Raw genomic sequence first — 27934 nt, 5'->3', positions numbered from 1 at the left:
TGATGTGTATAAAATTGATGACTGATTAAAAAAAACAAAAACAGTTTCTCAAAAAGTTGACATAGGACTTCCCTGGTGGTGCAGTGGTTAAGAATCCGCCTGCCAATGCAGGGGACACGGGTTCAAGCCCTGGTCCGGGAAGATCCCACATCCCGTGGAGCAACTAAGCCCGTGCACAACTACTGAGGCTGCGCTCTAGAGCCCAGAAGCCACAACTACTGAAGCCCGCGCGCCTAGAGCCTGTGCTCTGCAACAAGAGAAGCCACCGCGATGTGAAGTCCACACACTGCAACGAAGAGTAGCCCCCGCTCGCCGCAACCAGAGAAAGCCCGTGTGCAGCAACAAAGACCCAACGCAGCAATAATAAAATATAAAATGAATAAATAAATCTTTAAAAAAAAAAGTTGACATATAATTACCATATGTCCCAGCAATTCCTAAGTATGCACCCAAGAAAATTGACTTGTATACAAATGTTTACAACAGCACTATTCATACCAGCCCAATACTGAAAACCCAGATGTCCATCGACTGACAAATGGATAAATAAAATGTGATATATCTGTACAATGGAATGTTATTCAGCCATAAAAAGGAATGAAGTATTGACACATGCTCTAACATAAATCAACCTTGAAAACATTGTACTAAGTGAAAGAAGCCAGTCACAAAAGGCCACATATTATACGGCCTTTTATGTGAAATGTCCAGAATAGGCAAATCCATAGAGACAGGAAGTAGATTAGTGGTTGCCAGGGAGGAGGAATTCGGAGGCATGGGGCTTCTCTTTGGGGTGATGCAAACGTTCTAGAATTAGTGGTTGCACAACTTGTGAACATGAAAAACCACTGCATTGTTCATATTAAAAGGGCAAATTTTATGTATATTATGTGTAGGGGAGCAAAATTTGCCACCCCAAAATGTGTCTCTCTGGCATGAGGATTAATTTAGGGAGATTATTTTTAAGAAACAGAAGACTCCTGAAGTCTTTCTTTTTACCTCCCCCCCTGAGCTGCCTAAAGAGTTTAGATAAAGGACCTCTTCCCAGAATAGAGGTATCACCAGAGGTATCTGCAAAGAATTTAGGCTAGGTGTGGCCAGGGAAGCTGAGCAGGGCCTAGAGATCAGAGTGCACTCTGTAGCATTGTCTCTACAGGGCCCAACAAATGGTTGTTTACCAAGGGTTTGCATTTGTGTTTCCATCTCCACTTGAACTGCCCTCCTTTGAAGTCCCAAACCACTACCCTCAACAACCTCTTGTGTCTTTAGCTGATACGGTTTTTAAGGGAGAGCTTTGGCCATCTTAGTGAGCTGTTCAGTTTTCCTGATTCTCTCCCACATTATTAAACTTTTGTTTGATTTTCTGCTGTTAATCTGTCTCATGTCAAATTCATTGTAATTCTTAGACCAGCCAGAAGAATCTAGAAGGGTAGAGGAAAATTTCTCTCTGACATAGGTGAATTATATCTCAATATTTAAAAAGTAGATCAGTGTGTGCTCATATATTCTATGCCTAGAAAGCTTCTTTACCTTTTAGATAACATAATTTTGAAATTACCAAAGCAGTACGTGACAGCTACATACTAAAAATTACAATAAAGACCCTAACCCTAGTGTTTTTACTGAAACTATTTCTCCAAAACTGACCCCCCGCAAGATGGTGCGTGCAATAGATAACTTCCATATTATATAATATTTCTTCCCTCAAAATCTTGTGAAAATTTGTATTTCTCAATATATCATTGCCAAATCCTTTTTTATTTTTATTTTTTGTTATACTACTATAAATTTGGGTTGAGATGTCTTTTAAAACGTTGAAATTAAAATGGTATTTTTTATAGCTTCTCATGATAATAACTTTGTATTAATTTCAAAAGACCCTATTCATATGTGTTCAAAGATACATTTTAAAAATTAGACATTTTGGATATGTTGCTTAGCATTAACTGGTATGGCTTTACAATTAAATACTTTTATTGTACTGGAATTTCTAAGGAGATAAATACTGGACAAGTTAAGGTAAGGTGAGAGGATGTTTTCAGAGACCAGGACATAGAATGCAAATTCAAAACTTCTGGAAAATATAGAAATATCTGCTTTACTGCAAACTAAATTTTCCCCAATATTTTTCTTCAAATTATTTAAGGTAGCAAGATATATACTTTGCTTTTAAACTATTTAACTTTTATTGATATATAAGTAACTTTTCAATGCTCAAGTCTCCAGTTTTCTAAGACACTAAAGTCATTCCTCTTAAACAGTTTTCTTTCTTTTACTCCTTGAAACTAAATGCAGTTCAGTTATTTGATTAGTTGATGCTAGAATTTGACCTGGAGCTTATATAATTGGAAGAGACACTAGTTTTCCTCATTTAAAAGCCTAGTTAGCATATGACAGTCTCGTTTCCGGGGAAGTCAAACCTCTACTGCTTCTTTTTATAACATTTAAGTTAATTCAGAATCCAGATAAGCCTTGATCTGAGGATGATATAACCACGGCAAGCAACATGGGGTAAGTATGTGCTCTTATGTACTTTGAGAGGCATTGAGAGGGCAAATATTTTCATAAGAGACGAGATCCCATAAATCCTTACTAATTTAGATTCAAAATATGCTAACTTTTATTTAAGGAAGTCATTTAAAGAAATTACTTTTTATTCAAAGTTAAAACCATTTGTAAAATATTCATTTTCTTGTTTAATTTTTGTATGATGTAATAATCTGTCTTTGCAGGTTGTCAACTAATGAAACATTTATACTGAAGAGTTTTGCATATTTATGTATTTAGTTGAAGCTGAATTAAAATTTGAGAGTAATCTTAAAGAAAGGATGACTGAATGCTTGTTTTACATGGCAGATAAATCCAATATGTGTATGCCTCTTTGGGATTAAGAATAAAGAATGGAAAAGATTAGGAATGTAGGGAGGTTAATTTATGACTTTTGTAACACAGAAAAGGGATAGAGGATTCTATCAGAGTTTACTCCTCTATGTACAGAAAAATATGTGCTAATTAATTACATAGGAACATTAGTGAGAATTCTAAATCCTTTGCAGGGGTTTTGGGAGCATGATGAGAAGAATTAGGTTTCACTTGAAAGCTTTCTATTCTTAAGTGAGAATAGGAATCCACTATAATTAGTATTTTATATGCTGAAACAATAGTATTCTGAAAAATATAGAAATTTGCCTTTGTATAAACCTTTTGTCCTTTTTATAGCTCCTTTTAATATGAAATTATATTTGTTGCAAATGGTATAGTCATTTAACTAAAGGCACTTCTGAAGGATTTAGCATAAACAATCAGAAGTTCATACTAAAGAAATAACTTTTTTGACACACGTTTCTTCTAGTTTCCATGAATTTAATTAATATCTATGTTTTTGCTAATATCATGGGCTCTGAAATGCAATCTAAACCAGCTTGAAACCTCAGAGGCTTTTGAAAGGAAGATGATCATACTGTTGTTAATTTTTAATACAAATATAAAGGTTAATAGATAAGTGCCTTGTACAAATTTCACATATATTTGATTGATTTGATTTGGGACAGAATTGATGAGACTCCTGAATTCTCTTTATTCCCCTCTTTCCTCTCTTTCTCTCTCTCCCTCTTCCTCCCTCCTCTTTTCTTTAATGACTGGAGTTCACCTTTTTGAGGGTCAAGGATCACTCTAAGAATTTTTAGAAACCAGCCCACCCTCTCTGCAAAAAAATGTAAAATCACACCAAATTTTGCATATCATTTCAGGAGATTTACAGATGGCCTGAAACACAATCTGTGGACCCCAGGTTAAGGAATTTGATTTTGAATTTTAGGACTGGAGTATAAGTTGCTCAATATTTTTCTTAGCTTTTGGGTTTTTATTAAATGTAAGAATCTTTTAAATTAATAATTCCTGCTAATCTTCTCTCAGAGACAATGTCGAAGATGCTGATTCTCCCACTGACCAGCTCCCAACACACACACACACACACACACACACACACACACACAACTTACATGAGTGAAACACAGTTTAACCAATATCCATAGTTTTGACAATCACATTTCTGCTGTTTGTCTCCAGTGACTTGATTAATCACTTCTGCTTTCAAGAATGCCAGGAATCACCTTGGGAATCACAGAAGAAAAAAATCCTCATTATTTTATTTCACTTATTGCTCTCAGTGCCCCACATAACCTGAACTAAATCATAAATTGCAAAATATTACACAGGACACTATTCTGATTCGTAGGTTCATGATTATTTTGTTGTCAGCTCCTGCCCTTATTGAGAAAAGAGAGATTATTAGGTATTAACACCTATTTAAATCTTCCTCAATAATCAGAAAAATAAAAAGACAAAGTGGCAGCTGATTAGATGCTCAAATTTGTCCATTGGAGGAAATCTCTAGAATGTATCCCCTGAGAATGAGGAAGTAGCTATTTAGGATTTGGGGGAGGGGGGTGTTATTTACCTGAAAACTATTTGAGAACGCAATGCCCTTATATGGGTCTATGCCAGCCCTTTCCATTTCTGGGGGGCTATGCTGGCATGGTTTTAGTGAGTGATGAAGAGGCAAATATTAGAAAATTCTTATGCTCTTTAGAAAGCCACTTCCTTCTCTTAAATTTTCACTGGATTCCTTATGGAGTGTGTGTGGAGGGGGAGGGTGAGTAGAGAGGGTGCATAAGGGTGGGTAAAGGGGTAACTAAGGAGAAGTGAAAGAACCTTACCTTGTAAAATACCCTGCCACCTGCTATTTACCATAACACCTGAGCAAAGGATGAACAACGGGATAGAAGTGATGGTTCCATTTCTTTCCTGAGATGCTTTTCAATATTCTTTCCCCATCTCCTAGCAGGGTCAGTCAGTCTACCCCCAATTGACGTCTCGGGAAGGTAAATGTTAAGGCTCTGCTAAAATTGTAGAACCAATAAATTCATTATTACAGCATATTCAGCCACCTTTAAGTTTTCCAGTTTATGTAACTGTAGAGTAATTTTAAAAATTCTTTTATTGATAGATTTTCCACTTCTGGATCAGGGAATTACAGTCCGACTCTTTTTCCTCGGCAAAGCATACATTTAGCTCATGTAGTAACCTTTGAAATATTGCTTCTATCTGTGCCCTCCTTTCCTTTCTAATAGTCGCTTCCCTAATTCAGGCCATCATTACATTTTACATGGATTATTAAAAGTGCCCACTCCCGGCCTCTCTGCAGCTGGTCTTTCCTCTACAGTCACAAGAGTCATCTTCTGACTGAAGACATGTGGTCTGGTTATTCCCTTGCTTAAAATCTTTCAGTGACTCCTTATTCTCTCCACTTCAGAGCAGGCTCCCAAGAAGATATTCACCACCCTTTATCTGTCTCTAATCCACCTGTCTAGCCTTACCTTCTACTCTATCCTCGATGCTGCCTGGGATCCCTAAATCCACTGATGCATTGTAACTGTCTACCTCTGGTCCTTTGCTGAGCTTCGCCCCCACTTTTTTTTTTTTTTTTAACCATTTCTACATATTGTTCAAAGCCCAGCTCAAATCCTATCTTCTTCATGACATTTTCTCTAATCCCCACAACTGGAACTCATCTTTTCTCCTCTGAAAGTTTTAGGCACTTTATACTTTTCCTATTGCATTTTTTCCCAATCTATCATATACTGTAGTTATTTGTGTGTCTCATCTTTCCTACTAGACTGTAAGCTCCTTGAAGCCAGAACAACATCATCTTTATATTTCCTCCCGGCACAATGCCTTTTACATGGTATGTGCTTAATAAATGTTTGCTGAGTTGAAATGAACTCTGCTTTTCCTATAATCCACAAAAAAACTAAAAACTTAATTTTAGCCAAAATTCCCTCTTTCTTCCCCAATAGAGTGGCCCCATTTTCCAAGTTCCTATCTGAGGAGCTCAAATGAGCATATAATATCCAAAATATGGGTGATGCAAGAGAGAAAGGGTAAAAACAAGGACTGGAGAGCTACACTAGAGGCTTCTGAAGAGTAGAAAATCTACTGTTGATATGTAGAAAGCACACATAGGATCAAAGGAAGTGTAAGAACACTTCTAAGAATTAAAAATGGTTCTTGGTTCGAGACAACTTCCTAGAGGACCAGCATATCATTAAGGTTGGGCTCATCTGTATATGTTGGAAAAACCAAAATAATAGTGGCTTACATAAGCTAGAAGGTTATTTCTCTCTTATATTTAAAAAAAGAAAAGTCCATAGGCAATCTAGAGCTATTCAAGCAGCTCCCTGGTGTGAGAGACCAAGGTTCCTTCTATCCTGCTCTTCTGCCATCCTTGGTGTCTCACCTCTTGGTCCAAGAAGGTTGCTAGGACTCCACCTATCTCACTGGTGTTCAGCCAGCAAGAAGGAGGAAAGGGAAGAAAAAGATGTGTTTCCTCTTTTAAGGAAACTTCCCAAAAGTCACTCACACTATTTCTACATGTAACTCATGGGTAGAATCTATCTCCATGGTTACACGTACCTGTGAAGGAGAAGGGGGAATATAGTTTTTTTAACTGGGTTACTACAGGAAACAGGGAAAATGGATATTGGGTGGCAACTGGCAGTGACTGACAGAGCCAGTAAGGCCATCCGTTGATTCTCATATTCCTTTAGGACAAAGAACAGCATTTGCACAAAAAATAATCTTTTAAGGAAAATTTTCTGTAAAGTTAAGGGGAAAAAAAGAACAAGCCAAGCTGGGAATAAACACAGATTCACTTAGGATAAAGGACAGGGACGTGACAAAATGACAAAGGTGACTGAGTAAGCCTTTGGTCCCCCCACTGCACACTCCTGCATCCTGGCCCCTGACCCTCAGCTTTCATCTCCCTTAATCCTCACTTCTGTACTGTGAGGTGCCTATTATTACTACTGTGCCTATTATACAGATCAAGAAACTGAAAGCCCAGAGATTCGGAGACTTGGCCAAACTGCCCAAGAGGTTTCAGATAACGAAAAAATAAATAAAACACACAGCTGGCTTGGTAACTGCTGTACTGCTCACAAAACCATATAATTCATAGAGCGTTCTCCAAAAGGATTTGTACTTACTTTTGACTGGAGATCACCTCAGTTAGCCCCTAAAGAAAAACCTCTTATAAACCTACTTCATTTGTCACTTGATGTAGGTGATTTCATTTAATGTGGGATACTTAGGAAAACCTCTAGATTTTTGGCTTTCATTATTTTCAGGTCAGATGAACTGCTTTGAATTCTTCTGATTCAGCAAAGCCCACTAAGCCGTGTTAGTGTATTCCAGCTATACTTCTAAATACATAAGAATTTATTTTTATTAGTCACCCCAAAGATACAAATCATTGTGCCTACTCAGCACCAAGTGACTTAAAAATTAAAAGACTAAGAGAAAGAAGAACTTTTACATTTTACATTATGTATTTTAACTATTAGAAATTTTAAACAATCAATTGCATATATAATAAAAACTTTTAGTTATGAAATTATAGGAAAAAAGGATGGTATACATTACAAGGTACCTGTCATTATCAATGGCATTTTATTTTTTATAGAACCTCTAAAGAAATCAGGAAAGCTTCACAAAACATGGTGTGATGTCTACAGGTGGAAACAGGCCATGAGGTGAGTGAAAATTGCAAAGAACTTATTACTAGTAAGAACACAGAAACTGAGAGCCTAGTTTAAAACAATGTACTTGTACTTTACTTAGTTTAAATCAGTACTTGTACTTCATTCTTGAACTACAAATATTACAAATTGTTTTGAAGAGTTTTGTAACGCTTCTTTGTTTAAAAACAAAAACAAATGGACATACTGTGGGATTCCTTTATTAGTTAGTAGTCAGAGCTAATAGCCACCTAATAAACCAGTCATGTTACATCAAACTTTTACTGCATTTATGTCTACTCACAGTATTGAGACAATAATGACCATGTTTTGAGTTATATTTTAGATGTCTTCGGGGATTGCAAAAAAACCTTAAGAATGACAACATTTACTTTACATTCAACTAATATTTACTGAGTTCCTACTTATGCTAGGCTTTGCGACATAATAACTATGTGGGATTGGTAAGTCTTACCCTCATTTTACAGTTGAAGTAGGTTTATGAAGATTAAGTAAGGTTCCAGGCTCACAAAACTAAATAAATAACAGAGCTGGAATTTGAAGCTACATGTTTAATGCACTTAAGAGAAAAGTCTCATAGTTCAAAGCAATATTTTAAAATTTCAGATCTAAAAAGTGCACATTATAAAACAAACACTTGTTCAAGACAGAAGAGTGTAAGTAAAATGTTTAAGCCCATCCCACCCCTACCCCATCCCTCTTTTCAAGCATAACCACTGTTAGTAGTTTGGTATAAACCCTTCCATATCTTTCCTTTTGTCCAATATGCTTTTCATTGCATCACACTTCCTGTCTACTTAAAAACATCAATGAATAGAGGAGGTTGAATTTACCATATATCTGTACTAGTATAAATATCTATCTTTAAATAATAACTGAAAAGCTCATTCAGCTAACATTAGGCATCTAACTATCGAGACTCAAAGAATAGAATTCACTCTTTCTTTCCTAGGGACTCATAATCTAGTGCAGTGGTTCTTAATTTGGTTTTGAGAGAGTAAATATGGACTCTTTTGAGACTCTGATGTGAGCTCTGAACCTTCTCCCCAGAAGAAAATAAATCTGTATAAAATTCTGCCTATAATTCAGGGGATTCATGGATACTCTGAGAGTATACGGACCCCTGATCTTGTAGAAGTAAGATTTTTAAATTAGTAATTTAACATAAATACTATAATAGAAGTGTGGACAAGATGCTATGGCAGCACAGAAAAGCAAGGACTTTACTGAGACATGTCAAGAAAGGGAAGAGTGATACTTGCACAGAAATCTTGAAGAACACAAGGAGTTTGACAGCTAGCCCAGGGTAGGGGAAGGATGTCCACTGAGGAAACAACATTTATAAATCCTAGAGGCTAGAAAGGACAGGGAACCACAAGACTGTCTTTGTGTTAGGAGCCCAGTATGTATATGAAAGTGATTAAAGAGTTTGCAGAGCTAGGTAGAGGCCAGATCATGAAGGGTTTTGTCCATTGTGTTAGGATGTTTGAACTTTAGTAGTCACTGAAGGATTGTGATCAAGATTTTCATTGGTAGGTAAGAAGTCTACAATTAATGCATGACTAAATAAATGATCATGGGAATAGTAATGTGGATGATAGAATAAGATATAAAAAGGAGATAAGACCATTTGATTCAGATTTGTTGGGGGATCATTGATGAAATAATATGCTATTAAAAAGATATGTTGCTAAAATCAAATGGAATTGAGTGGAAGGTCACTGCTTTCACAAAGGAGATTGGGAGACTGAAGCTCTGAGACTGTATTTGTAAGATAAAACTCAAAATTTGGGCAGTACATCTGCCCCCTCGCCGCAGTGAGTCCCATGCACAGTCAAGCTAGTGTCAGTCGCTCGGGGTGTCTGTATCACTCCTGGTCTGCCACACCATCTTGCCTTCCACTGTCCTACAGTAACTCCGGATGGACCATTTGGTTTCCTATTGACTTTGCAAAGAGTAGGAAAAGAGAAAGAGGGTAAAATGGGTAAGGTTATCAATTTTTTTACACTGATCATGTATTGCTTTTATAGTTATTTTTCTAATTTTGTTTTAAAGTAATGTGGTATAAAGCCAGGCTTACAAATAATGTCATAGCTAGTTCATTTCTATTTGGCTGTACTTCACCTGATATACCTATCTAAAAATGCAATATTAGTCTCACCTCCTACTTCTTGGCAGTGACTTCATAAGTGAGGTAAGACTATAAAGTCTCAAAGATATTTCCCTTGATAAATATTTATTGTTCATTAAAAATTTTACTTATCAGATGCTATAAAGGCTTTGAAGACTAAACTTGTACATATATTATATATGCTATTTTGTGTGTATGATGTATCATAAGAGCTTTTTAAAATACAAGAAGCATTTGGTCTTTGCCAAAGGGTAGTGCTCTGAAAGATTTCTCACTCTACATGTATAGATAGTGAACTTTTGTTAACAAAAAATTTACAGTTTAGGTGATATAGCATTGATTTTTCCAGCTTGCTTTTCTAGCTCATTATTTTTAAAAAATGCATCTCCTTGCTATTAATAAAAATAAATAAGATTCCATGTTGTTTTCTTTTTCCCCCAGATTTATTGAGGTATAACTGACAAATAAAATTATAAGATATTTAAAGTGTGCAATGTGATGATTTGATATATGTATTCATTGTGAAAGGATTTCCCCCCCTTCTTTGGTGGGGACATTTAAGTTCTACTCTTTTAGCAAATTTCAATTATATTTACAATTCAATCTTAACAACTATAGTCACCATGTTATACTTTAGATCCTCAGACCTTATTCTTCTTATAACTGAGAGTTTGTACCCTTTTACCAGCCTCTCCCTATTGTTTTCTTTAGGGAAATAACTCATTAACTATAAACATCCTCTGGAATTTAAGTAAATTCAACTCAAATTTGTGTTGAGTGCCCACCACAAAAAGTTCTCAAACTTTTCATATCAGAGGAATGTGAACAAATGATATAAATGTATTTACCTTTAAAACTCAGGCTAATTTTGCATGCCTCTCTGTGAACTATCTGAACATTTAAAATACATAATACTTTTAAAAATTGCTTACCATTGAGTAAAATTGCTATTATAAAGAGATAATCTATGTTTATCCTGAGGCTTAAAGTCTAGCAGTCTAGTTTGATAAGAACCAGATACTCACCAGGTGCAATGGATATGAATATGAAATAGTCCCGGTCTCAGTGTAGCTTATAGTGTCGTGTGGGACACAGGCAGGGCCTGTTGCCTATAAATCCCAACAAAGAGAGACACTAATAATATGGTATGAGAATGTAGTAGAAGAGGGATCAACTAATGATGACTTGGAGGACCAGGGCAGGCTTCATAGAGAAGGAGGGGCTTAAATTGAGCCTTGATGGATGAGAAATATTTCATTAGGTAAGGAAAGATATTTGAGGCATAGAGGATGGAAGGAACAAAGGTACACAGGCAAGGATTTGATGAAATGCATGAGCTGCGATCATCTACACATCTGTATCATATACACTAACTGCTATGAAGTTTTATTTGAAACACTATGAAACAGAGAAACAAATCAAGTAAGTTCAGCTAGTCCAGTCATGAGCTGTTACAAGTAGCAAAATCATATCAACTAATGTCTTAACTGGCTACAGGGATATATCGGGAGCCACATTCAGGCATACAATTAAGGTCCCATAGGCAGAGCTTGATCAAGAGACATGAGGCAGGCTTAAAATCTGACACTCATTCAAACAGATTTTCTTTCATTATTCAACATTTGAATAGAAAAGAGGCTGATTCCTCCACGGAGGTAGAGTGGAAAAGGAGGACTCCCAAGGGCAGTACTCAGTCTCCTGTTCAGTATCAAGAGCGGTTCAACTCTGGCCTCACACTGGCTACACCGCTCAGCAAAACAAAAATCCTACAAGAAAACCAGACTCACCCTTCCAAGAAGGCTTTCTGGCAACCATTTGTTGCTATTCAAGCCTGCATCTAGGATATCCCATCACCCACCCCAAACACACACACATACATACACACCCTCAAGATGCTTATCGAAGCATTCCTTTCGATCACACAAGATACTTTCCTTGAGAGAATTCCTCGTAAGTATGGTTTTCTCCCTCTCACATTTCCAGGCCCTTTCAGCACCTCTGAAAGATAGGTGCATGCACAGCTCCTTAGTCTATCTCTAGCCCCATTTTCAGGCCTGAGCTTGCCAAGCAATTGATTGCTGGGGGTGGGGGGGGGGGCTCCCTTCCTCCCCACAGCTGGGCTGAGGCTGCTGCCTTGGATGCAAGCTCTCGATTCTGGCTCCTGAAGTGGTAACCAGTGCCTGCACAGCGCTTACCTGTGAGCTAGGTGCTCGAGACCACAGACGAAGCTTAACACATGGTTCCTACCTTTGAAGACCGTTGAGTCTAGACTCCTCGGGAGGATCCAAAGTTTGCTTTTTCTTTCACCTCTATCGATCTTAGGCTAGAGCTTCCAGCTTTGTGCTAGGCAAAACTGCAAAGGATAGTAATAATCACTACCAGAGACATATAATCATACCACAGACTGAGCTAATCAGACTCTCAGAGAGATTAAGTAATTTTCCCAGGGTCCATCAACTATTTAAATCATGCAGCTAGGACTGGAGTCCAGACGTTACATACTTCAAAGCTCTGACTCCCCGTCCCCACCCCCTACCTAGCTTGGCTCTCAGTGTTGCCCTCAACGAGTTAAAGTGTTAGCTGACGACAGAGTAAGTAAAGTATGTTTTAAAAAAATCTCTCAAGATCCAAAGGAATAGAGTCATAGTGTTGGTGACAGTGAGGTTGGTTGATTTGGGCAAAGGGCTTCACCTGACAGCCTTTTTATTCCACTTATTTATGAGGCCCACCTCACTGAGATTAAAATGGTATTATCAAATTCCATAATTACCATATTTGTACAAGAAATCGCAACTCTGTAGTGAACCATTTTATTATTTCTGTCAAAACAAGAGCTTATGACTGAAGTCACTTAACCATGGACCTCATTTTCTTTATTTGTGAAGTGACAGGGTCTGGCTGGCTGATCTCTGTGTCATCTTTCAGCTCTGATCCTTTTTACCACATATGCTGAATCCTTAGTTTATATTGCAAGTTGTTCTGGTTGGGTGTGGTTTGGTTTGGTCTTTCTAAACCATGACACTGATACTGTTTCATTCATTTACTCCATACCTATGTATTTGGGGTCTATTCTGTGCGAGACCCTCTTTCAGAGCTCGGGGAATGCAGAGTGAATAAAAACATCCAAGCCCTCATGAAGTGGAGATGATGGGCCAAGATGATCAATAAACAAATAAACAGAGCATTGTCATTTGGTAGAAAATGCTGTAGGGAAAACTGAAGCAATGGAAAGGAGACAGGCAGTGAAAGCGGAGTCCTGCTTTTACGTGTGTGGTCAGGGAAGGCCCTTTTAATGAGGTGACATTTAAAGAGACCAGGAGCCTTAGAACTTTTTTTACCCTTAATGTATGATTGTGGGATATTGTAAACTTGACAAGACTTTGAAGTTGTCAAGAGATAGGAGCAAAATGGGCCCTGGTGAAGGTGCGTAAGAGTTTGAGTTTCAACCTCGCTTTTTCCCCTCACATCCTGTGGGTCCCAGGATTTTCACAAATGAGCTTTTCTTGCTTCCGTGATTCTAAATATTCTATATTAACATTTTAATGACTTTTCAAATGTACTGAATCTACTTATTTATATAATTTTTGCCAATGGGGATTATGGCTATTAACAGTAAATTCAAAAGGCTATGAAAACTGAATTTACAGGATTTTAAGAAGCAGGGTTTTGATTTGCATGTAAACTTTGCATCCAGATTTACAGTATTTCTCTCCTCAGCTTCACAGGCCACAGGCTAGAGGAAGGACCTAAGCTTAGGAATGTGTGGGAAGGAGTTAAGGATTCAAGGAGCAGGCTGAAAATACTGCTTTCAAAGGGGTGGGTGTGGTTTCGTTTTTGTTTTTGTTTTTCCTGGATTCCTAGATCTTGCGTCTACAGGCTCATTTACTGCCTATCTCATATTTGTTTTGGAGACTAGGAGCATGGATCCCGAAGAAGATGAGTGGTAGATATTACAGGCCAAAGGCAGGTCCCTGATGTTAAGAGAAAAGAAGTGGGCAAACCCCAGGCAGTGAGGTTTCTAAGGTGCGTTCCAAAATGGGTGGAGAAGAAAAGGATTGACTTTGTCTCTAAATCCAAAACATTAGAATCTAATACATATAACAAAGGCTAAGCCATCGCAGATCATCTTATTTTAGATCCTGTCACTCTGAAAATGCCCTTTAGGACTGAGATAGAGCATTAAACCCCTTTGTTCTACTCTCCTGGCCTGGATTTCCTGCAGCCAAATTCTTTCTCCCTTTGTCTCTATGTCCACAACTATTGATTGCCAGATTGTTAGGTAACAGAACACTTAACAAGTAATTATTAGTAAGTAATTAACACCTAATTAATTAGGGGAGGATTATGTGCTAAATAGTTACTATTGACAATGTTTAGCAGGTTTACCATCTCAGTCAACAAATTTTTATTGAGCTTCTCTTCTATGTAAGAATATAAAACAGGCACCAAGAATACGAGGAGTTGGAAAAAATAGCCTCTTTTCTCAAGAAGTCTGTTTAGAAAATGAGACTATAACATGAGATACATACAGCAGAAAATCATGGTTTGGGTTCCAATTGAGTTCTACAGATATTCCACGACAGGGATAATTTCCTATTGGACTGAAGGTGAAAGTCCCAGAGAGTGAAGGAACCTGAGCTAGACTTTGGGGAATGAGTAAGGATTTGACAATTGGAGTAGGATGAGGAGGGCAGACTAGGCTGCAGGGAAGAGGAGAGATAAGGTAGGAATGCAAGTGGTGCATAAGAGTTAGGGGGCTGGAATACCTCCTAAATATCAGAAACAAGGTTGGAGAGGAAGGTCAGGGACATTGTGGAGGACCTTGAGGTTTGTTGTATATTTTAATAAGGAGAGAGCTATTCAAGAGCATGAACAAGGGCAAAAGATGATAAAAGTGATATTTAAAGGAAAATAATCTAGTACTGTAGCAGCATAGAGTGTTGATAAACTAGTTAGGATGTTCCTATAGATGTTTAGGAACAAAGCCGTCAGGTTGAACCAAAGAAGTAACAACGAAAAGGAAGCAGAGGGACTTCCCTGGTGGCGCAGTGGTTAAGAATCTGCCTGCCAATGCAGGGGACACAGGTTCAATCCCTGGTCCAGGAAGATCCCACATGCCACGGAGCAACTAAGCCCATGTGCCACAACTACTGAGCCTGCGCTCTAGAGCCTGTGCTCCGCAACAAGAGAAGCCACCACAATGAGAAGCCCGCGCACCACAATGAAGAGTAGCCCCCGCTCGATGCAACTACAGAAAGCCTGTGCGCAGCAATGAAGACCCAATGCAGCCAAAAAAATAAATAAATAAAATAAATAAATTTTTTTAAAAAAAAGGAAGGAGAAAATGTAAGAAACCATATAAAGGAAGACTCAGAAGGATTTCACTAATCGTGGCTCATAGGATGAGAGGAAAATCATTCCAAGGTCTTAAGTCTGGGTCAATAGTGGTGTTAGTGACAGAGCCTGGGAAATGAAATCTGAAGGGGGTACCTGGATAGGCTGAAGGTGACCGATGTGATTTAAACAGGTTGAATTTGAGGTGACCATGGAACAGCCAAGTGAAAATCTTCATTGGAGTGAGAGAGTGGCATGGACATATATACACTACCAAATGTAAAGTAGACAGCTAGTGGGAAGCAGCCTCATAGCATAGGGAGATCAGCTCGGTGCTTTGTGACCACCTAGAGGGGTGGGATAGGGAGGGTGGGAGGGAGATGCAAGAGGGAGGAGATATGGGGATATATGTATATGTAGAGCTGATTCACTTTGTTATAAAGCAGAAATTAACATACCATTGTAAAGCAATTATACTCCAATAAAGATGTTAAAAAAAAAAAGAAAATCTTCATTGGAAAGAAATATAAGTCCAACAAGGGATATTCATTTAGCAGAAGAAAAAGATCAGAAGAACAGACAGTTTTGTTTCCTTCTCTCAAAATAAAGACCTAAATACTAAAAAGATAGCTAAAATGACATAGCAGAAGAAACAGGGATTAGGAAATTGTGAACTGTTTAGCATCATTTTGGTTTGGGGTAGAGTGGATCTTTCTTTTTTTTTTTTTAACATTTATTTATTTATTTTGGCTGTGCCAGGTCTTAGTTGTGACACGCGGTATCTTTAGTTGCAGCATGAGAACTCTTAGTTGCGGCATGTGGGATCTGGTTCTCTGACCAGGGATCGAACCCAGGCCCCCTGCATTGGGAGCGCAGAGTCTTAGCCACTGGACCACCAGGGAAGTCCCTGGTTTTTGTTTTTTAAATTGAACAAAGGGACAGTTATGGAAGGCTCTGGACTGAGGGCTGGGAAGGAAGGCCGTTGGTTGCCATATCACCATATTGCTGAGTAATATTTGGAGATGCCCTGCTAGGGTTTTAGCCTCAGCATTTCAGAGCTGCAAGGACTTTGAGAGACTCCGCATACTAGATATGAGGAAATGGAAGCCTGGAGAGGGTGCCTGGCTTTCCCACAGCCCCACAGTGAGTGAGAAGTCAGGGTTGGATCTCAGTCCAGTATTCCTTCCTTTCCCCAATACTGCTGGTCATGAGGTGCACTACCTTCCTGAGTCTTCAGGGAACATTTTTACATAGTTCTATGGTAGGAAGCCTGAGAAAAATGTTCACAGATTGCGTCATCAGAAAGTAAAATGGATGGCCTAACAAGAGCGCTAAGTACATAGCAACGAAGGCAAGAAATGATGTGGGGCAGCATGTGTGTGCCCTGTTAGATCAACTTGCCTTCAGTTAAGGGAGCCATTTTCAAATGACATCAGAACAAGATGAAATGGGCATGATCTACACAGGGAATGATTTGTTATAGTACGTTTAAGTTGCCCTAGATAAATTTCAAGTGAGGTTGTTCAGTGTCTTTCCATACATATTTTTAAAGGTTCTGAAGAATAGGATTGCTATCCAACTATCTGGGATGGGAGAAGTATGTAATTCAGTTTGGAGGCAGGAGGATGGAGTACTTCTATTCTATATTTTATTTCCTTATTCCTGTCCCAACTTTTTCCAAAAAGGAAGTTGAAATAGTGCAATATGAGATTTAGGAATCAGAATATAGCTTCTTAGCAAAACCAGACCCAGTGTGTCCAATGTGTTCTGGTCTCTTTATGGAATGTTTTTAGGCCTTTTCTTTTCTTTTTTGGCCGTGCTGCTGAGCGGCTTGCAGAATCTTAGTTCCCTGACCAGGGATTGAACCCGCACCCTCAGCAGTGAAAGCACAGAGTCCTAACCACTGGCCCGCCAGGGAATTCCCTAGGCCTTTTATCCTTGTGCCAAACTTACCAGATGTAGTAAGAAATTACCCATTGATTGGGTTCAGTATACCTTAGCTCTAAGGAGGACATGTATGAAATAGGATAAATTAAAAAAGAAATTATCAAACTAATGATGAATTTACATTTGTTATCAATCAGTAAAAATGTTGAATATTTCTTATACCTGGGTTACTATGCTGTTTGACTCTAATAATAATGGGTTATTAGATGATCCTTGCCCTAGTGAAGACAGATGACAGTTGAGGAGAATGGCCAAGTCAAGGCTTATGAAGGGTATGAGTCATGCTTTGCCCTTTGAAGGGTGAGCAGGACTTGGGTTGGCAGAGGGCAGAGGGTTTTAGGCAGGGGAACCGTGGGGACTGAGATCCTCAGGTAGGAATATGTAAGGCCTGTGGGGGGACTAGTTCTGCAGGGAGAATGCTGTAGTTTCAAGAGAACATTTCTGACCCCTGTAAACAGTGCACGGGCTGTGGGCTATTCTAACTGAGATCATAGATTTGCAGGATTTGTCTATGATTTCCAAGTCCTGGAGTTCACTGGGAGGTGGTAAGAAATTAGCCATTATGAAGATTGTATTTTACTCTAGTTTCCTTTTTAGCAGTTCTAAAAGTGCTAAAGGCAGATCCAAACTGGATGTCATTTCATCTGAACTATGAAAAATATGCTCCCAGGAGTGTCAGCAGTAACCTTGTTTCCCCTCTCACCTAAAATAGGCTGTTAGTGGTAACTGATGCTCTATTTCACAAAGTACTACTAACTCAGCTACGTGATTCAGATCTTGTGAGTCCGGCCACTGCCTGTGCTTCAGCCGGAAGAATACTTCCTGAGGACTAGTTAAGGGTTTACCCTCTGCAAATTAGGGTCACCCCTAGGGCTGGAGGGAGCTTTCTCTGGGGCTCAGGGCTCCTTCCCTGCAAAATTCTCCCAGGAGTCTCTCCTGCCCTTCACCATCTTCCCTCTCTTCCAAGCAGGACTGACCTAGTGAAAATATAGCAACAGTCAATTTTCTTTTGAAGTAGGTATTTACCTTGTATTCAGGTAACACTGTGCCCTCTGCCTCTTGCACAGAGTGTCGGGAGGCTCTTAACTTCTACTCAGAAAATCCAAGGAGAGAACCTGTTTAAAAGGTTGAAATTAAAGCGAGTCAAACCAGGATAAGAAATGAGATAGTGCACATCTTCCTCACCAGACCCGTAGCCCCTGAAGTGTCCAGGCTTGCAAAATCAGGTTCTAATACCTTTATGTATGCCAATTAATGAGTCAGAAGAGCTTCTGGAAGTAATATGGTCTGAAACTTTTGGTAAGTTTTGATGTCTTAAATGAGGCATTCTTAAACTTAAAATAATTATCTCTGGCCATTGGATTTTTTTGTATGTATAATAGCATGCTGGCATTCCTTTTTTTTTTTTTTTTCTTATTGAGTTGACACATAGCAACTCAAGCATATATCTTGACTGATATTTGGTAGACAAAACAAAAAAATTAACGTGCCTGTGGAGTGGTGGTGAGAGGACCTCTGCTATTCCATATTCAGATGTAAAGAACCTCTATGTGCTTTATGAGCTACAGAACTGCCCACTCTCTGTGCTTTGCCCCTCTTCTCATTGGCTCTGGGCACTTTGAGGTTGCTGGCAACCATGGAGTATCAGTTATAGTTTTGGTGCTGGACCATTTGTTAGGAAATCCTATTTATTCTCTCTTGGTTTGTCAAGCCCAATGGTGGGCGCGGGGGATATATTTCTGCTGGCGAAACTTTGCTTGATAAAATAAAACAAATTCTTTTTTCTAACAAAAATCACCTCTAGGCTAACCTCTTTCTGTATTTACCACTGATTATTTTTTGCTTATGTGAAGCATGCACGGTAAAAATCACGTTTCTCTGTAGGCTATTAGATGAGAATTCAACTCACTTCCATAAACATTTGTTGGGCACAAGCTCAGAATGGGGCAAGGGGCAGGGGATACAAAGATGAATAAAACACACTCTTTGGTGAGGGAACTAGCATTCAGGCAGTTAACCAAGGATGTGACAATGGCCTTGTGATCTGACTCAGTGGCAGGGGCCATCCTGTTTCTAGCAACACTTATATTTGAGAAAAGGTCAAGTAAGAGGCTGACTTGAGGACCAAGAACTATTTTCAAAATAAGACTATTTATTGTTTGAGTCATCTGGTGAGATCCCTATTTTAATTCTTTAATTCTTTAATTTATTGCCTTTACCATCATAAATTGCTATGTATTCAAGGATGATTTTATTATATATATTTGGGGGAAGTGGGTATAAAATGTTACATTATCACTGAGGCATCCTCATTTTAAACACCTGCATATATACTTATGTATTGTGAAATTTGTCTAATCTCATTATTTTGCTTCTTAGGGTCACACTGTGCTCTTTGCTTTTGTTTTTGGTTTTTTTTTTGCATTATATTGATTAATGAATTATATGAATAGATTTCTAAGCATCAAGACCTTTTTATAACCTAGAACAAACCACTGATCATAGTGTTGTATTTTTGTTTTCTGATATTTTATTTAGAATATTTGTATATTTATTTAGGCTATCCTAGAGTAGATTTGGTATCAGAACCTCATAGATTGGATTTAGTGACATATATATCTTATTTTGGGATATGGATTAAATAACACAGTCATTGTTATTTATAGAAATTTCTTGTTATATTATCCTGGGTTATTTCTTATTTGGTGGTAGATATTTGACCTCCCCCTTTCAATATCTTCTATAGAGAGTTGTAATTGACTTTATAGTTTTTAAAACAAAGTTCAACAACCTATGTTTTCCTAAAAAATTGTCCATTTCATTTCACTTTAAAAGTTATTGGCAATAAAATGCACATAGAATTTTAATAACAATATTTCATAGCCTCTGAATCGGTGGTTACATCCTATTTTTTTGTTCTACTTCGTATTCTTTCTCTTTCTCTCAATCTCCATGTATGTCATTAGACTTGTCAAAACTTTCCTCATTTTACAATTTATTCAATCTGCTTTTTCAAATAGCTATCAGACCCCACATAGGGACTGATATATTTTTAATGACAGTAAAAGTGGCTTTTGATACTACAGTGCTTTGGAATCCTGTGACATGAAGAGGTTTACTTAAAGATAGAAACTAATAGAAAGAATAATGGTTCTACTCAGAGCTACTTCCTTAATTGTTCAGAGCTACCGTTTCCCTTTGTATAAAATGGATGGTAAAGCGTGCTGCCCACTGCACAGCATTGCTACAATCATCAGGTGAGATCATGTATGCGAGAGTGCTTTGGAAACTATGACGCAGGTACAAGCAAGGTCATGAAGCACATCATTTCATGAAACATACGTTGCTTTTAGGCTATATGGAAAAAACAAGCAACACCTTTCATAATTTTTTTCCAAGTACTTTTCTATATCACAAAGATCATGTAGACTTTCCTCTTTGGAACCATTTGCAAGATTTGTCCTGATGAATTATTTTAGTTTCAAGGGAAAATATTTCCTCATCACCCTCCCCCTAACATAAAAAGTTCTCATTCTACTAAATTAGAAATGTGCGCTCAAGACCCATTCAATAAAGGACACTGGAATGGAAATTAACTCAAGTCTGTTTTCAATTAATTTCAATTCCCCAAAGTGCCAAACTTTCCTTTTCTGTCACAGCAGTAATTGGAAAGTAATAGACAATCCTAAATTTTTGTGGTCTTATGCCTGCATTTGTGTGTGGGGTATACATTCTAGGTCAGTCTGGGGGAGGGTCAGGAGATTTTTCGGTATTCTTTAGGCTTCTATTAACTTTATTAATATTACTAATTTTATTACTTGAATTAATTTCATAAAAATCTGGCTATAACTTTTTGGGTTAATGTTTCAACATTCTTATTTCTCTATTGTGATCATTTTAGAACCTTTTTAAAACAGCAGAAACCCATTTTAAAAGAAAATTCTTCCCCAAAGCTATAGTATGTGAATTACATGAGAACAGAGAGACTCTGGTTGAAGGGGATGGGAAGGGGGGCCCAAGACTCCACCAGCTTGGTGGCTTTCTCTCTCCTCCCAAGGCAGGCTCAAGAAAACCTGAGGGCTTCAAAGAACAGACTAAAAACCATTGCTCTATATAATGATCAGACATGGTTTAGAGACAAACAGACTTTTTCTAAAAACTTATCAGTATTTTTTCAAGAGTCTGCCAAGGCCCAGATGGATGTTATTAGAGGCTAGAATTGCTATTGCAGAGATGGAAAGAAAGGAGGAAGGCTGGGGAGGAGTAGAAGCATGCTAACTTGGTGAGAAGAACATGGCAGTATCTGATTTATTCAAAGGTAGGCAGTGATTCAAGGACTGTGAAGGGCAGAGTAAAGAATTACTGGGCCCAGAGCGTGAGGGATGCCCATAGGCAATGAAGCAGATGACAAGTAAATCTCAAAGGGAATTTCATAATGTAGTATAGCTCTTTCCAGAAAAAGTCATAGTACTTGTCCAGGCAATCCTGTTATTTTCCCTTTTAAGATGTACTTTTCAAAATATATTACTCAATAATATGATCATCCTCTTCAAACTAGTAATTCTCTTCTGTAAACTTAGCCTAAAAAAGGTCTTAAATAAAGGGGAAAAAAAGCTATATTCTTTTTTATATTCATTAATTATAATGAAAAATAGAGAATGAGCCTAATATTCAGTAATGGGGAGAGGGAAAGAAAACAATGATATAATTCCTCAAATGACTATTTTTCAGTAATTAAATATAATGATTGTGAAACTATTTGGAGAAATTTAGGAGTTGAATCCACCAGTTCTGAAATCACAGAGACCTGAGTTCCAATTCTGGCTCCCTCCGCCACTTCTTATCTGTGATCCTGGGTACGTCATTACCTCCTTTTCCCAAGCCTCAATATGCTCATCTGAAAAATGAAGATAATGACCCAAACTAAACAGGACCAATATGAGGATTCAGTTAGAGGTGACAATATAAATAAAACATGAAGCATAGTGCTTGGCACATAGCAGCTGTTCAATAAAAGTTAGATGTTTATTCTCTATCAACAGATTTGTTGACAAACTTAAGGAAATTATTTCCTAGGAAAATATAAATTATAAAATTAAGTTAAAAATTCGAAAAGACCAATTACTTTTGAAGAAATTGAATAGGGTTTAAGGATCTACTTTTTTTGAATTTTATTTTACTTATTTTTTATACAGCAGGTTCTTATTAGTCATCCATTTTATACACATCAGTGTATACTTGTCAATCCCAATCTCCCAATTCATCATACCACCACCACCACCCCCGCCACTTTACCACCTTGGTGTCCATACGTTTGTTCTCTACATCTGTGTCTCAATTTCTGCCCTGCAAACTGGTTCATCTGTACTATTTTTCTAGGTTCCACATATATGCGTTAATAAACAATATTTGTTTTTCTCTTTCTGACTTACTTCACTCTGTATGACAGTCTCTAGAGGATCTACTTTTTTAAAAAGGCACTAAGACCAAATGTTTTCATAGCTACGCTCTACTCTCTTTCAATGAACAGATAATTGCAACTTAATTTAAAAATTTCTAGATTATAGAAAAAGATTAAAAAACTCTTTAATTCACTTTAAGAAGCTAGGATAACGTTAATTCCCCGCCCCATAGAATAAAAAACAAAAAAGCAATTAATCCTCCACAGATCAAAATCACTCATGAATATAGATGCAAAAATGTCTAAATATTAACAAATAGAATCCAGCAGAGTATCAACAAAACTATATCCTATGACCAAGCAAATATTCCAGGAATGTAAGGATGATTCAACATCAGGGAATCGGTATAATTCACTGTAATAATAAATTAAAGGAGAAAAAGGCAATTCTATCAATAGCTGCTAAAAGGACTGATAAATTCCTAATAAGGAATTTTAGTAAAATAAGACTAAAGAGAAATTACTTAAATATGATATAGATTATTTACCAAAGGTAGAAAATAAATATGATTCTAAGTGACTTTAAAGCCATTTACATTAAAATAAGAAGATGGATAATGATATCCACTGTCACTATTATTAGTAAACATTATTCTAGAAGCTCTAGCAAATATAATAAAATACAACAATGAAATAACCAGTATAAAATTTGAAAATAAGGATAAAAGTCACCTAGAAATACTTACTTTAAAAATCTTCCATAATTAATAAAACAATTTAGTAATGTGGCTGTGTATAAAATAAATATTAAAAAAAAAGAGAGAGAGAATATGAAAACCAGCTAGAGAGAACTGGAAATGGAAAAAATGCCATTCACAGTAGCAATAAAAAGTATAAATTATTTAAGAATGAATTTAACAATAAAAGTACAGGAACTTTAAGAGAAAACTAAAAAATCTGATTGAAAAAGCTAAAACAAGATTCAGACAAATGGGAAGAACTATATTGCTCTTGGATGACAAGATTTGATGTAAGAAAAATGCCAATTCTCCCACATTAATATATAAATCTATGCAATTCCAATGAAAATTTCAACATTTTTTTGTAATGGGTAAAATCATCATGTAGTACATTTATTCATATGGAAAAATAAATGTCAGGAAAAGCAAATTATAAAAAGAATAATAGTTGACTCGCCTCATCAAATATTTTTAAAACACTGAAGAGCCATATAATTTGTGATTTTGGAATAGGAATAGTTAGATAGATCAGGATGGAATAGAGAGTCGATAGAAAAATAATAGATCTCAGTGTATACGAGAAATGGTATTTCAAGTCCATGGAGGAAAATGATGATTTATGTAACAACTGGTGTAGCTACAAGTGGCTAGCTATCTGGAAGATAAGGAAATTGAACACTCCCTCACCCCATATATAAAAACAAATTCCAGATGAATTAAATACTTAACAATAATAAAAACCTTAGAAGAAAATTTAGGAAAAAATATATATATAAAACTTTGGGGCTGAGGAGAGCTTTTAAAACCAACTCAAGAAACCAAGAAGCAATTAAGGAAAAAATTTGACTTCATAAATAAAAAAATGTGTCAATAGCAAAAGTGTCCACAAAGTCAAAAGACAAAAAGATAGATGGGATAAATATTCATAAATCATGTGACAAATAAATATTTAATCTATATTATATGAAAGCCCTCATTAATTGATAAGGAAAAGGCAGATGACCCTATAGAAAAATATGCAAAGCAGAGGAATAGATAATCACAAAAGAGTAAATCTAAATGTCCAGTAAGTATATGTAGATATGCTTAATAGTACTAGAAATTAGTAAAGTAAGATGAAATATCACTTGTCACCCATCTGACTAGCAAGAACTAAAAAGCATTAACATCCACTATTGGCTGGGTTGCAGGAGAAAAGGTACTCATGCAGTATTCTTGGAGGAAATGAGAAATGCTTTTTTTGGAAAGTAACCTAGTCATATCTATTAAACCCCTACATACATAAAAGCACCAATATATATGGCTCTATGTACCAAGATGTTTGTTGTAGCATTGTTTCAGTGACAAAATAATGGAAATAAGGGGAATGCCCATCAATACAGGAATGATTAACACAGGTCATTCCTACCACGGATATTATGCAGCCATTAAAAGTGATTTTTACATCTATACCAATTAACTTGGAAAGATTGCTACGATGTATTAAGTGAGAGAGATGATGCAGAGAGGTACAGTATGAACTACAATGACAGCTCCACCCCATATATGTATATTCTGTATATATGTTTGAATGTGGTTCTATGAGGATGGAGAGAGGAATGGAGGAATTCCAGCATTGTTAACACTGACTGGGACTAAGGAGGAACACTCGTACCCTCTACCCAAATGACCACAATAAAAACAACATGAATAATAATGGTCCAATTTGTAAAAGAAAGTAACATGCTTATGTTATAATGTAGGTGGAAAAGTAGATTAAAAATTATAGGTAGGCTCCATTAACAATCAGGTAAAACATTCAAGAGAAAAATGATTGGCAATACAATCAAATGACTGTGATCATTAAGTAGAGGCATTAAAGTTCGTTTTTTCCCTCTATATTTTAAAAATTTTTTACAATGTGGTTTGGTTGCTTTCGTAATTAAATAAATAAAATAAAATTTCTAATTTATTTTCTAGTAACCACATACCTTTACCTTACTTCTTGAAATCAGCAACTATTTGTACATTTGTGAGCTTGATGATGTCTTACCTCTGAAAATGCATACATTTACATTTTATCTCAGATGGATGGAGGTTTTGGGGTTTGTTTTAAATTAGTTGTAGATTAGATCAATAAATCTGCTGGAATTAATTATCCATAAAATCCCATTAAAATATGGCTTTACATATTTCAAGATTTTTTCCCCCAAATAGTAACAGAAATCACTTCTAACAATTATTTTCAAAGCTGTGTGGCTTTGAGCAGGTCACTTCTCTTCTCCTCTCCAGGCCTCAGTTGCTTCTCCTATAAATGAAGAAGATGGATCAAATAATTTTCTCAGTGCCTTTTTGACTCTAACATTCTGTGATTTAATTATATTCGTCATGGAATTCATTAAATATCAAATCAATTGCTAAGGAGCAGAAACATTTCATCTTAGTAATGCTTATATCAGCTATGAAAGAGATTCAGATAGCTAGGGAAGATGCCTTACCTTGACATAACTTCCATGCTCACATGAAAAAGGTACAAGATTCCAAATGGCATATGGTCTTCACTTTGGGCCTTCCTTTAGATTCCTCATTTATAACTGTGTAGCTATTGACCAGGTTTTCATCCATGTGAACCTTCCAGACTGTCAATTTATCATTTTGCTTCACAGACCTCAATATATGAATGAAACACCAATTCTACTTTGAGGTATAAATTATACAGGATAAAATGCACCCAGTCAAAATATACATTTTGATGAGTTTTGACAAATTTATGCATCTGTATAACCACTACCACAATTAAGCAACAGAATATTTTTATCACTCTAAAAAGTTCACTGTGCCTTTTCCCAGTTAAACTCCCACCTCCTGCCCTAGGCAACTACTGATCTGCATTTTATCACTATGGATTAGATATGTCTTTTCTAGAGCAATGAACAAAGTCTTAACTTGTGTCTTCTCAATCTTGGATAGTGTTAATGTATTTTTATTGTTTCAATTAGGTTTCTTAGTTGCAAAGCAGTAAAAAATAGCTCTGGCTAATTTATGCGGCAAAGGAATTTGTTGAAAGGATATGGGCAGCTCATAGAATTGATAGGAGACTGGAGAACCAAGTCTGGGATATGTGGCCAACAGCAATGCCCCAAATCATGTAGTACAGCTGTTCTGGTGAGGAAAGGACCAAGAACAGCAGCAGCTTGAGTTACCTAAACTGTCTGTACCAGATCATGGTCACCACCACCCCCCTTGTTGCTGCTGCTGCTGCTGTCTTAAGAATTCTTTCTATTTCTAAGAAAGTAGAAAGTGTATCAAGTATATCTGCCTTAGGATATTCTTCTGCAACTGCCAGTTGGGGTGGGTGTATCAAAGTGGTACTATGTGCCCATCATACCTTAGCTGCAAGGGAGGCTAGGAGAACCTGGCACTTTCAGCCTCTATATAATGGGAGGCCTCTGATCAAGCCTCATAAGGTTGGGGAATTCCCCAATCATTGGAAATTCTAGATGGATAAAAAGAGGGCCAATGTCCACAATACTATTTTTGCTTGTTAGATTTCATTCTGAACTGGCAGTTTCATGTCTAATGGTCACAGCAGCCAGGCTACATTTGACAAGCATCTCCTGGTGTAAAAAAGTCTACCAGATGCAGAAAGTGGGGATAAGGCCATCAAGGAACTTACTATTTAATTAAATAGAAACAGATATATTAGCCTTTATGCCTGCTCAAGTTAATTTCCTTAAACTATACCCTGCTAATAAAATCAACGGGTTTAAATTAATTTATTTGATCCCCAAAATAGTATCTTAAAAGCTACCATAATTTTAAGTAATGAATTTCATACTTGTTGACAAGATATTTACCTTTGAGTTTTTTTAATATTAATTTATTTGTTTTGTTTGTTTGTTTATTTTTGGTTGTGTTGGGTCTTCGTTGCTGCGCTCGGGCTTCTCATTATGGTGGCTTCTCTTGTTGCGGAGCATAGGCTCTAGTAGTTGTGGCATGTGGGCTCAACAGTTGTGGCTCGCAGGCTCTAGAGCACAGGCTTAGTTGTGGCGCATGGGCTTAGTTGCTCTGCGGCATGTGGGATCTTCCCAGACCAGGGCTCGAACCCATGTCCCCTGCATTGGCAGGTGGATTCTTTTTTTTTAAAACGTGATAATCCATTTATTTATTTATTTATTTATTTATTTATTTATGGCTGTGTTGGGTCTTCGTTTCTGTGCGAGGGCTTTCTCTAGTTATGGCAAGTGGGGACCACTCTTCATCGCAGTGCGCCGGCCTCTCACTATCGCGGCCTCTCTTGTTGCGGAGCACAGGCTCCAGACGCGCAGGCTCAGTAATTGTGGCTCACGGGCGTAGCTGCTCCGTGGCATGTGGGATCCTCCCAGACCAGGGCTCGAACCCGCGTCCCCTGCATTGGCAGGCAGACTCTCAACCACTGCGCCACCAGGGAAGCTCCGGCAGGTGGATTCTTAACCACTGCACCACCAGGGAAGCCCTACTTTTGAGTTTTAAGCTAAATATTTACTCAACAATATTTTCACTCTTCTGAAATTGCATATAACGCCTGTTGCTTCTAATAGCTGTGTTCATTTCAGTTTTTTAAAGTTAACACATAAAGTAAATCCAGTCACTTCACCTGTTCCCTTACTCTTGATTTCAATTGACAGGTCCAGGGAAGAGGGGATGGCCTGATCCAGGGACAATGAAGATGCAATGTTGAAGAATAAGCTGGAGGAGAGAAGTAACAGGCACCATGGAAAAAACCAAAACAAAGCAAGGTTAGATTTTTCCTATGTCTTGCTTT

The 27934-nt window shown here is 37.3% G+C and overlaps 1 protein-coding gene and 1 long non-coding RNA gene across 2 annotated transcripts in view; one reads left to right on the top strand and one right to left on the bottom strand.

The window, feature by feature from the left end:
* Positions 1-1896: 1896 nt before the first annotated feature.
* LOC309612507 lies at positions 1897-27172 on the bottom strand. Its single transcript, XR_014235228.1, has 2 exons — positions 18037-27172; positions 1897-12082 (listed from the first exon to the last, which is right to left on the bottom strand). It is a non-coding gene; the product is annotated as an uncharacterized lncRNA (long non-coding RNA).
* Positions 2428-27934, top strand: part of ARHGEF33 (Rho guanine nucleotide exchange factor 33) — an 83564-nt gene continuing 58057 nt past the window's right edge. Inside the window, exons 1-2 of the mRNA XM_082358377.1 lie at positions 2428-7592; positions 27798-27908. Of these exons, the coding sequence (XP_082214503.1) occupies positions 27884-27908 (25 nt within the window). The 5' untranslated portion in view covers positions 2428-7592; positions 27798-27883. The remainder of the gene's footprint in view (positions 7593-27797; positions 27909-27934) is intronic.

The sequence above is a fragment of the Balaenoptera borealis genome, assembly GCF_965194805.1.
Source record: "Balaenoptera borealis genome assembly, chromosome: 15".
Classification (NCBI taxonomy): domain Eukaryota; kingdom Metazoa; phylum Chordata; class Mammalia; order Artiodactyla; family Balaenopteridae; genus Balaenoptera; species Balaenoptera borealis.
Note: the sequence above shows the minus strand (reverse complement) of the source record. Positions and strands in the feature narration are given on the sequence as shown.